At 35.2% G+C, this 12,254-nt stretch overlaps 2 protein-coding genes across 4 annotated transcripts in view; both read left to right on the forward strand.

Annotated features, from left to right (window-relative positions):
- itpa (inosine triphosphatase (nucleoside triphosphate pyrophosphatase)) overlaps positions 1 to 4,152 on the forward strand; it is a 5,453-nt gene extending 1,301 nt beyond the window's left edge. The window contains exons 2-8 of the mRNA XM_016461256.1: positions 227 to 284; positions 379 to 443; positions 523 to 596; positions 705 to 736; positions 1,082 to 1,194; positions 3,563 to 3,639; positions 4,006 to 4,152. Of these exons, the coding sequence (XP_016316742.1) occupies positions 227 to 284; positions 379 to 443; positions 523 to 596; positions 705 to 736; positions 1,082 to 1,194; positions 3,563 to 3,639; positions 4,006 to 4,135 (549 nt within the window). The 3' untranslated portion in view covers positions 4,136 to 4,152. The remainder of the gene's footprint in view (positions 1 to 226; positions 285 to 378; positions 444 to 522; positions 597 to 704; positions 737 to 1,081; positions 1,195 to 3,562; positions 3,640 to 4,005) is intronic.
- A 6,404-nt stretch (positions 4,153 to 10,556) lies between these two features.
- vamp4 (vesicle-associated membrane protein 4) overlaps positions 10,557 to 12,254 on the forward strand; it is a 15,558-nt gene continuing 13,860 nt past the window's right edge. For 2 of the 3 annotated variants that reach the window (XM_016461281.1, XM_016461282.1), the window contains exon 1: positions 10,557 to 10,700. The gene's annotated coding sequence lies outside the window, so the exon portion shown is untranslated. Of the gene's footprint in view, positions 10,701 to 10,733; positions 10,856 to 12,254 lie in introns of those variants that run through there. The other variant, XM_016461283.1, reaches the window with a different exon arrangement.

Genomic DNA, 12,254 nt, shown 5'->3' on the forward strand with positions numbered 1-12,254 from the left:
TATATATATATATATATAAATCTAAAATATTTTTTCCTTAATATATACATATGTGTGTGTGTGTATTTATATATACACAATAAATATACACAATACACACACATATAGTATGTAAACATAAACTTTTATTTTGAATGCGATTAATCGCGATTAATTGTTTTGCAGCCCTAAAATTATTTTACTTGTTGAATCTGCCTATCAATCTAATAATCTCTTGTTCAAACAGGTAGTTCAGATCCTTGGTGACAAATTTCCTTACAAACTGGTTTCTAAGAAGATTGACTGTAAGTACTTGGCTATTCTTCTTCTGCTTTGTTGACTTAAAATATCAAGCATGCCATTGCTGTATTTGTAATGTGATTATGACCTCTCTTGCAGTGCCTGAATATCAAGGGGAACCAGATGATATTTCTATACAGAAGTGTCAAGAAGCTGCAAGGCAGGTTTGTAAATTGCGCACCTTTTTTTGCTTGGTTTCCTTGGTTGATGCCTCAAACATGATGTTATGTGTTTTGTGTGAAGGTGGATGGGCCAGTGCTGGTAGAGGACACCTGTCTGTGCTTCAGGGCACTAGGAGGACTACCAGGACCTTACATGTGAGTCTGGCTCTGGCTCCTTTAAATTCTGGAAATATAAAACAGTGATAAGGTGTAAGTATGTTGCACAGTGCATTAAATTATTTAATGTTTTTTCACTCTTCACAGAAAATGGTTCTTAGATAAACTGAAGCCAGAGGGTAAGGCACTTTAATAGAAATTTAGGTTTCTACTGAATACTTTTATTTTAGGTTAATTGTCAGTCATTTTTATGAGTTTTTTTTTTATTTTTTTTTATTTTAGCTTTAGTTCAGTTTTAGTTTTTATTCTTTTTGAGTTTTTAGTTTCAAAATTTTAACTAAATGTAAACTTATTTCCATTAGCTGCCTAGTCAACATTTCAGATTTTTATTTAGTTTATATTTAACACTTAATATTATTATTTTGTGTTATTTTTATTTTAGCTTTATTTCTTAAAAAGTCATATTTAGAGGCATAGGCAAAAATAGGAATATGCAAATTGAGCTGTTTTCTTTATGTTTGTAGGATTGTATAAATTGCTAGCAGGTTTTGACGATAAATCTGCCTGGGCTCTGTGTACATTTGCTTTCTGTGCTGGAAAAGATGAGCCAGCTCAGCTGTTCAGAGGAAGAACTGAGGTGAGCATGTTTATTTACTCTCGTGAAGTAGTGGTTTTTACATTGAGCTTTGGTGCCCATACAGGCATTGTTTGCCCTCTCTTTTCCCCATCATTTTCTGTCTTTACTATCATTCATTCAATCAATAAATAAACTTAATCCAGATGTACGGTATATAAGCACCAGTACCACAAATGTATAATGTACACTACCACTCAAAAGTTAAGGGTCAGTAAAATGTATTGATGTTTTTGAAATAAGTGTGCCATGCTCACCAGGAATGCATTTATTTGATTGAAATATAGTAAAACCAGTATTATTGTGAAAGATTGCAATTTTAAATAACTAATATTTAAAGTTTTCCATTTTAATATATTTTAAATGTAATTTCTTCCTGTGATGCAAAGCTGAATTTTCAGCATCATTACTCCAGTCTTCAGTGTCACATGATCCTTCAGAAATCATTCTAATATGATGATTTGCTGCTCAAAAACATTTATTATGATTATCAGTGTTGTCACAATGTTGTTGTTATCAATTGTTATCACAGTTGTGCTGCTTAATATTTTTGTGGAAACTACTGTGTGACACATTTCTTTCCAGAATTTCTTAATGAATTGAAAGTTCAAAAGAACAGCATTTATTTGAAATTGAAATCAAAACACTATAAATACCTTTAATGTCTCTTTTGATCAATTTAATGCATCCTTGCTGAATAAAAGCATTTATTTCTTTAAAAAAAAATCTTACTGTCCACAAACTTTTGACAGGTAATATATATAAATGTGTTACGTTGAACACTAATAATAATAATAATAATACCTTTTATTTATAGGTGCCTTTCAGGACACTCAAGGACACCGTACAATGTAAAACAAAGCAATAAAAAACATACAAAAAGCGAACATTATAACAACACATTAAATAAGCAGATCATTAAAAGCTATTCTAAACAAATACGTTTTTATCTGAGCTTTAAAATGGGAAACTGAATCCAGCGGCACTGCACAACTAAAAGCCCTACCACCAAAGGAACTCATCTTGAAGTATGGAACAGACAATAAGTCTGCAGAAGATGATCTCAAAGAGCGCAAAGGAGTATACAAATGAAGAAGATCTGAAAGATAATTAGGTGGCAAATTGTGAAGAGCTTTGTATGTAAGAAGTAGAATTTGGTAATGTACACAATAACGAAAAGGAAGACAATGCAGCTGGAAAAGAATTGGAGATATATGATCAAAAGTACGTGAGCGGGTAACTATCCTAGCTGCTGAATTATGGATTAGCTGTAATCGATTAAGTTGTTTTTCAGGAATTCCAAATAAAAGAGAATTACAATAATCAATCCGAGATGTAACCAATGCATGGATTCCCAAATTGGGAAAGTGAAGAACGAAGTCTGGCAATGTTGCGTAGATGAAAAAATGCAGAACGTGAAATATTACTAATATGAGGACTAAACGAAAGCAAACCATCCAGTATAACCCCAAGACTTTTCACCTGGGTAGAAAAATTAACTGGGCAATTATCAATAACCAAGGTAAAGTATTGAGTTTTAGATAAAACAGACCTAGAAACTAGAACAAGGAGGGCTTCAGTTTTATTGGCATTTAACTTAAAAAAAATTATTAGTCATCCAGATATTAACGTCCTGCAAACATTTAGCGAGGTCAGGAGGGGGATGAGAAACATTAGGTCTTGTAGGGATATATACTTGTGTGTCGTCAGCGTAAAAATGGAAATTAATACCATAAGAACGTAAAATATGACCAAGAGGTAGAATATAAATGATAAATAAAAGCGGACCCAGCACCGACCCTTGTGGAACGCCATGATTAACTGAGACAGGATCTGAATGTGTATTCTTAACCTGCATAAACAGTTTTCTGTCACTTAAATAAGATGAGAACCAAAGAAGCGCATTATCAGCTATTCCAATGCAAGCCAGCCGTTCCAATAGTATTGAATGACTAATAGTATCAAAGGCAGCACTAATATCTAGAAGAATAAGAATAGACAGAAAACCAGAATCCGCAGCGAGGAGAAGATCATTTATAACCTTGACAAGAGCTGTTTCTGTAATATGTTTGGGTCAAAAGCCTGACTGGAAAATGTCATTACTTTGCAGATGTGCTTCAAGTTGAGCTGCTACTGTTCTTTCAAGTATTTTTAAATAAAAGGGAGATTAGAAATAGGCCTGTAATTATTTAAATCATTAGGATCAGCGCTAGTTTTTTAAAGAATTGGAGAGTGATAGAGGCCCTTTTTAATGATGGAGGAACAGTAGCAGTTGATAATGAAGAACACACTATAGCTGTAATAATACGTTGAACACTATAGCATGCAGGTTTTGATTCCTACCTCCAACATTTCTAATCATTTTTTTCAGGGCCGTATTGTTGAGCCCAGGGGCCCAAGGGATTTTGGGTGGGATCCTTGTTTTCAGCCTGATGGCTATGAAAAAACGTGAGTATCTTCTCACAACTTCGCAGTTGTGTTTCTCATGTTCACCAGTAGGTGACAGTATTGGTCAAAGTAAATCCTCTGAAAAGACTTGACTTTGATTTAACCAAATCTACAAATAGTTATGAAAGACTTTTCCTACAGTCCATGTTATCACATTATAAGAATACATGTTGTAAAATGCTTTATAAAAAAGTGTTGTACTCATCCTCAGAGAATGAAACATTGACAAGAAAATAAATTTCTGTCAACAATAGTTTAAAATGAATGCCAAATTAATTTGTCAGATAAAATTAGCACTTAAAGCCCTTTTTATTTTGATAGTGATTTTGTTTTTCTCATTCCTCTGTGCTGTGTTTCTGTGGGCAGTTATGCTGAGCTCCCTAAAGAAGTGAAGAACAGCATCTCCCATCGGTACCGTGCCCTGGCAGCCTTGTCGGAACACTTCTCCAAGCTTAACGATGCACCAGAGACCAAGCGCGCAAAACACCAAGACTGAGTACTGTTCACTTTCCAAACAGATGAGAGCGAGCACAGAGCAGGTCTGAGGATAGATACATGGGGAATTCAGAGTCATAAATCTTCAGGATGTTTCTGTGACACCTCCTGTTTGTTCATCTGCCCTCTGTGCAGGGGGGATGTGACTCTGTATTACAGTTATATCATCTACTGTTTGTGTTTCTCATTATTAATGGCATGCAGGCAGTGTTTGCACTGCTGTTTCTTGCATTCTCTCTCTCATTCACTCACTCGATCACTTTCTCTTCCTTTCCTTCCCACTTTCCCTCATGACAAAGAAGCCTTTATTGGTAACACGTGCATATGGATGCATCTGATTCAGAAAGCAGCCTCCCACTATTCTCAAAGAAGGTTCTAGAACATATTTTAGTTGGGAATAAAGAAGTAATATCCTTGATATTTTTCATACTTGTTAGGGAGGCCTATTCAAATCACAAGAAAAGTAATGGCTGCTGAAAATTCAACATTGCATTACAGGGAAAAAATTGCATTTTAAAATAGTTTAAAATAGAAAACAGTTCATTTTAAATTGTAATAATATTTCACAGTATTCCAGTTTTTAAATGCAGCTTTAAGAAACTTCTTTTAAAGCATTAAAAAATATTTTGAACTGTAGCGTATGCGTGATAATATTTGCATGTGATATGCTTGTTACTGACAGCCATAACTCAGACTCACTCAAAGTACCATAAATGCTTGTATAAGAATAGGAGCAATAAACTGCTTTTGGTCTGCATAACCTCTAGTTCAAGGTCTCTGACTTGATCCATTCAGTTTTTTTGATGGGTGCAACATCAAGTACCTAATGTTAAATTCATCAGAAAGAAGAATATAGTCACTAAGCTACAAACCATTCATAGGGCTATAAAGCAAACATTTTAAATTCATTACCTTGGATCATGACTATATGTCTTCTAGGCTCAAATTTCAAACCAAAAAATAGTTGGTTTTTACTCATTCAAAGGCCTTTTACAACGGATATGCACCCAAATTTTGTTCGGAGCGCTGTGGAGGGAAAGAATTTTTAAAAGCACCTGAGGTTTGAATTCCTCATGGTTGCACGGGATGATTGGGATGCAAAGAACTGCTGAGAGAACTGAGAGCAAATGGCTAGGGAAATTATCTCCGGTATTCAGGAGCCCATGCAAACTGTCTATGTCCAAACCACATCAAAACATGGGCCGTGTCCCTGTCCCAGCTCCTGCTGGGCTTATGGGAGTGAGCCCATAACCATCAAGGAGTGGCATCTATGGAAAACAAAGAAAGACAGTGAGAAATAGGCACCTTATGACCCTCAGTTATACACAACAACATTCCTCAACTCCTAATCGTGTGGAAATGCTTTTGTCTAACGCTTTTCCAGTTCACAATGTGTAAACATGTTGTCGGATGTCTGTCTTCTAGTGGGTAAAACAAGTGTTTAAGACGAAAAAACATCCTGTAGTCATTAATACTTGTTATACAACCAAAACTATAAGCTGTCTGGAGAACTGCACAATTATTTTCTAAATGGCCTTTGGGTATTTTTTAAAATGATATGTGCAGTTTTGGTTGATGCACATTAAAAGTAAAATATAATTAAATAATATATTACCGTTCAGAGGTTTGGGATTGGTAAGATTTTTTAATGTTTTCGAAAGCTGTCTCTTCCGCTCACCAAGGCTGAATTTATTTGATCAAAAATACAGTAAAAACTGTAATATTCTGAAATTATATTGCAATTTAAAATAGCTGTTTTAATTTTTAATATATTTTAAAATGCAATTTATTCCTGTGATGTTAAAGCTGAATTTTCAGTGTCATTACTCATGATCCTTCAGAAATCATTCTAATATGCTGATTTGCTACTCAAGAAACATTTCTAATTATTATCAATGCTGAAAACAGTTATGCTGCTTAATGTTTTGTGGAAACTGTGACACTTTTTTTCAGGATTATCTGCTGAACAGAAAGTTCAAAAGAACAGCATTTACTGGAAATAGAAATCTTTGTAACCTTATAAATGGCTTTACTGTCACTTTTGATCAATTTAATTCATCAATTTGATTCAATTTAATACCCAAAAATGAAAATTTGCTGAAAATTTACTCAGGCCATCCAGCATGTAGATGAGTCTGTTTCTTCATCCGAACAGATCTGGAGAAATTTAGTATTACATCACTTGCTCACCAATGGATCCTCTGCAGTGAATGGGTGCCGTCAGAATGAGTGTTCAAACAGCTGATAAAAAACATTTGTTTAGTGCTGTTTTAATTTATTATTGTTTCACTTTTACACTTGTAAACACTTGATCTGTGCATAATTCTCTCCTGATTCAGACAAGATGACTTTTTCATTGGAGGAAGCAATATCATAGATAGAGGACTCATATTTTAACAACTGTTTAAAGTTAAAAATATTTTAATGATGCATTTGCTTCTTGCAAACACGCAGATCTTTGCTTCACAAGACATGAACTGATGGACTGGAGTGGTCTGGATTACTTGTGGATTATTGTGATGTTTTTAGCAGCTGTTTGAACTCTCATTCTGACGGCACCCATTCACTGCAGAGGATCCATTGGTGAGCAAGTGATGTAATGCTACATTTCTCCAAACCTGTTCTGATGAAGAAACAAAGTAAAGAACACTAAACTAAAACTCATCCTGGTGCACTTATGGTCTTGAAAACACATGTAATACTAAATAAAATGGCAACATCCTCTGTGGACACCATTCGGAAGTAAATTTGCCCTCTGGTGAACTCTAATCTTCAGGACACATGGCAGGTGTGACCTGTGTCATGGTGCTTGAAGTCTTCATGACAGTAGGCAAACACCTCACTGGGAAAGATTGATGCTTCCTGCTCCATCGCATTCAGCAGCACAGCAATAATGACTAATGCATCCGGAGACATGGATGCTTGATTGAGGTCTGTTCTGCAGTCAAGGTCAGTTTGAGATTGATCAACTGCACCGGGAGTAAAGGAAACTGTGGAGGGAGAAAACAGGGCACGTTTTAACCTTCTCACCCTCAGGGCTTCATGTCATGAAAACCATCTTGGACAAAGATTTAAAGTTCTGTGTGGCCCAATCACATCCCATTACCCTGGACAATTACTATAGGAAAGATAAAATACTTGTTAATAATATTTGTAATATTGTTATCATATTTGTAATATCAAATATTGTTGTTAATAAGCATTTGTTCAGTAAAATGGTGCAACAACATTCATAATGAAGAAAAAAAAAGCCTCAGTAAAAGAATTCAGTCCTAAAAATTCTTATATATTTTTTCTTATTAGGCCTAAAAATATTTTTACAAAACTGCTTCACTCCTTATTAATATTTAAAAATCCCTTGTCCATATCAAAGTCATGATGTGTGACCAACTCAGTTGGTGCAATCAAGATGTGCAGACCTTCATGACTGTGTGCCAATGTCAATAAGTCAATATTTAATAATCAATAATTCATGATACATTCACACACACACACACACACACACACACACACGCACACACGCACACACACAAGTACAATTCTTTTAAAGTTTTACCTATTTAATATCTATCTTTCACCTATTTCCTATCTTTATCATTACCTAGTTCAATATTTCCTTATTATGTGAGGACAAGAAAGACATCAAACTAGCACAACTATGTAGGAAACAGGTTGCCTGGGAAAACAATCAGTTATAAACTGTAGCTGTCATCAGACATAAATATTACTTTGCAGTATCTGAATCAAGAGCTGCATTATCACCACAATAATCCACAAGTAATCCACATAACTCCAGATCAGTTGGCATCTTGTGAAGTGAAAAGCTGCATATTTGTAAGAAACAAATCCATAATTATGGACTGGCATTTTGATAAAACATTTTTAACTTCAAACCACTGCTTATGACTGAAATACGAGTCCTCTATCCATAATATTGATTTCTCCAGTCAAAGTCATCTCAACAACAAACGAATACAGTCTAAAACAAATATGTCTGTGGATTTTGATTTGTGAGGACAACAGCGAATGGACTTTTTCACTGGAGGAAGCAGCTTTTCTAATGGACTGGAGTTGTGTGGATTACTTGTGGATTATTGTGATGTTTTTATCAGCTGTTTGAACTCTCATTCTGACGGCACCCATTGAATTTTCATTCAAATTTTTCCAAATCTGTTGCCGATACAAACTCATCTATTGGATTGGAGGGTGAGAACATTTTCTGTTCTGGTTGAACTGTTCTTTTAAGCTAAAGGAAAATGAGAAATGTTGCCTTTTAGTTAACAATATTAACCTTGATGTGTATAAACAGGATAGTATGGAGGTCTGCCCAAGTGCTTTTGGGACTCATCTATCACAGGTTGTACCACTCATCCATCAGCCTTGCACCATTCACTCCTGTTGTTTATAAACCTTTAACCAAGTCTGGATTCCTGTTGAGCACCATCCCATCAACCAGCCTGCCACCATTCCATATACATCCCATATGAAATGCTCAAATGTTCATCTAGAGGCCTTGACTAAATCTTCTGTGACTGTATCTCTCCTGCTCGCACTCTCAGGACGTCTGCTCATCTCATCAAGACGGCAGGGCAGTTTATTTTAGCCGTTTTCATCGTGCGCCAAACCCAGGACTCTGACAGAGTGAATAAACATTAGGATCAACAGACAGATACATATTTCCTTTTAGTGACATTTGAAGTCAAAGATCATAAATTTGTTTCTTCATAAATTCTGGAATATATTTCTTGGGTGTAATGATCTGTGAATTGATGATATTCAATCTTACTTTCTAAGCATGTTCATTCCATCATAAGGAGAGATGTTAGAGGTTAAACTGGACAAATGGAAAGCCAAAGTCTGAGAGCACAGCTTTATAACCCACCTGAATTATGAACTGAAGTGTCCCATAGGCACATTAAATTAACCTGAAGGTCAAAGGTCACAGCAAAGTAAGACAGTTGAGTCTTTTTAAACAGGGAAGGTTAAGAAATATCCTGCTATTTCTTAGAAATAGATTACTGTACAGTTCCACATGCTTTTTCTTTGGTTAAAAATATTGCTGTTTCGATTCGAATAGCAAACATCTTGAGCCCAGTGACTTGGAATATTCTGAGTGGAATATTCAAAGTCATCCTTGGCTTTCTCACTGTTTATATGCTGATATTTCTCATCAGTTTTCCATATCCTTCAATGTCTCACAGGAATCTGAAAATAAAACAATTGACAAAAGTCTTAGTGAATCAGTATATACACAGATCATTTGCACACTCAACCTGTTGTCCAGCTAAAATAGACCAGATCAGATTTGTGCTCAAAAGACACATGCAAAATAAATTTCACTTTTATGTCTGTAAATGCATCCTTACAGGGGAATTAAGTGCTAAAATGTGCACCTTGGACAAGGGCCTTTTTGGGGACACATCACCTTATCTTTTTCACTTTGCAAAGCACCTTTTATCCCCATGCGAAACATTTCTCAAGGTTGCCTGTTTTACAGATCATGCCTCCTGTAGCTCGCGAGACACATTCCGGGCCTGCTTACAAAACCATTTCTCCTCTAAAGAGCTGCATCACTCTGCATTTTTTTCTTATTCCTGCGACAGGATGACCTGAATTTATTGCTACAAATGTTCCATAAATCTTCTCAAGTCCTTGGTTATTTTTAATCTTAAAATAAGGTTTGTTTAATCAATCAATCAGGGAATTAAAAAAAAAGAAACAACCTAAGTGTATATAACATATTTTGTGATCTATCTATCTATCTATCTATCTATCTATCTATCTATCTATCTATCGTATTCAAATGTTTGGGGTTGGTAAATTTTTTTTCTTCATGTTTTTTTTGTTTTTTTTAATTCCCATACGTTCACCAAGGCTGCATTTATTTGACCACAAAAAATGTAAAAATGTTATACATTGATGTTATAACGTAATTTATTCCTGTGATGGCAAAGCTGAATTTTCAGCAGCCATTACTCCTGTCTTCAGAACTCATTCTAGTCATCTAATCAGAATTACTGTAATGACTCACTAGATTAGTAACCACTCTATGAATATAGCTGGGCTGCTTGAGATGATGATGAATGTGATGATGATCATGATGATGTTGATGAAGAATTTTGTATATTTTACCATTTTACTGGATGAAGATAAGTTTGTTTTTATTGTTTTTATTATTATTAGATGACGATTTGTTGATGGATTAGATTATTTTTTATTAGGCTACAGTAAACGATGGTGGTGATTATAATTTATACTATTTGTTGTATTAGATGTCGATGATTTTTCATTATATTTTGTTTACTTTTTCTTTCTTTTTTTACTTGATGATGTTTTAATATTATAATAGAAAATGAAGATGGTGATGATCAGTGTTGGGGAAAGTTACTTTTAAAAGTAATGCATTATGATGACGGAAATGATGATCCCTCCAGCTGTTCTGACTTCCGCTTCAGAGCCGAGCGAGAGCCATCATTCAGGACGCGTCAGGATTGGATCAGACATAGTCAGCGGGACTATAAACGAGGTTCTTCCAAACGGGAATCGACAAAAGCAAGCTCTCAGAGGTAGACTGGCCAGAGACGTGGCTCTTGAGGCCTGTGTGCGTGTGCTTGTGTGCCTGTGTAGCGGTCAGTGATGTAGCCAGAGGTGTTAGCAGTCATGCTAGCTGTCATTCCATCTGTTTTCACTTCAGCGTCTCCATTCCTTCACAAATCTTCACGTAAACACGATTATTTGATTTCACGCTTGTTGTTTTTCCCAAAACCACGTCTTATCATTTGCTTCGATCTTTTAGCGTCCTGTAGGGTCAGTATGTTTATGTGGTTGTTGTTTTGACAAGCATGAAGCTCTGTTTAGCAGGTGCTGGACAGGAACATCAGATGTTTTATTAGAAATGATCGGTAATATGCAGTCAGTCGAGTGCTTCAGGGAAAACTAGTATATTTAAGAATTGTTTGGTTTAATAATATTAATAACTGTCATCGTTCTGAAGCCCATATACACGTTATAGCGCGATAACTTGCATTTCTAACGAATGAATGAATAAACAAATGAAGTAATTGTTGTTGTTTTTCAGTCTCATATTGTTCTCATAATTCTCATAAGTGAGTGAATGTTGAGTCTATCAGTTTCAGTTTCATTGTTTCGTCTCTTCTCAGTGATTATGTTAGTGTCATTGGTTTAGACTCGGATATTCAAGCAGTCTTTGATTAATCCGCAGTTGCTGATGGTCTTGTTTCCTGAATGATGTAAGTCCTGTCATGTGTTAGTGATCTCAGTGTTTCTTTCAGCCATTCCCTGACCTGTGTGTTTCTAAATCGTGATGGAGAGAACACTGGAATGATGTCTAACCTGTTAGTATTGTTTGTGAGCTGTCCATTGAAGCTGTTCCGTAACAACGTGAGGCATGTGAGGGTTTAATCAGTGTGATCACTTGTGAAGTCTGTAAACATTCTGCTATCAGAATGCTCATTGTGGGTTTGGTGGTTTGTATTGGAAACAGCAGGGCCAGATTTCTGCTTTCAGTTTTCTTTACAATCATCCCAGTTTCATACACCTGAAAATGGTCTCCCATCCATCCATCCATCCATCTGTCCATCCATCCATCTATCTGTCCAACCATTGCACTGTTGCAGATTTAAAAAAAAAATTCTGTTCATTTCCATATTGTTTTAATTGAGCATCTGTAATTTCACTTGCACCTCCCTATATATATATATATAATATATATATATATATACGCATACACACACACACACACACACACACACATTTACATGTATTTACGTGTTTTAATAGTTAATATAGAAACGTAACATATTTTTCTTAAATATATACATGCATGTGTTTGTATTTATTTTGCATTTTTTTATGTTCTTGAAAGTTTGTTTATGCTCACCCAGGCTGATTTTGTTTGATCAAAAATAGTCAAAAACAGTATTATTGTGAAATATTTTTTTTTACCATCTATTCTATAACCATTGTCTGTTTTAATATATTTTAAAAAAAAAATCTCTTTAATAGCAAAGCTGAATTTTTAGCAGCTATTACACCAGTCTTCAGTGTCACATGATCCTTCAGAAATCAAGAACTTTTTTTTTTTTTTTTTTATTTTTTTT

Source organism: Sinocyclocheilus anshuiensis, unplaced genomic scaffold (genome assembly GCF_001515605.1).
Source record: "Sinocyclocheilus anshuiensis isolate Anshui unplaced genomic scaffold, SAMN03320099.WGS_v1.1 scaffold400, whole genome shotgun sequence".
In the NCBI taxonomy this organism is placed as follows: Eukaryota; Metazoa; Chordata; class Actinopteri; order Cypriniformes; family Cyprinidae; genus Sinocyclocheilus; species Sinocyclocheilus anshuiensis.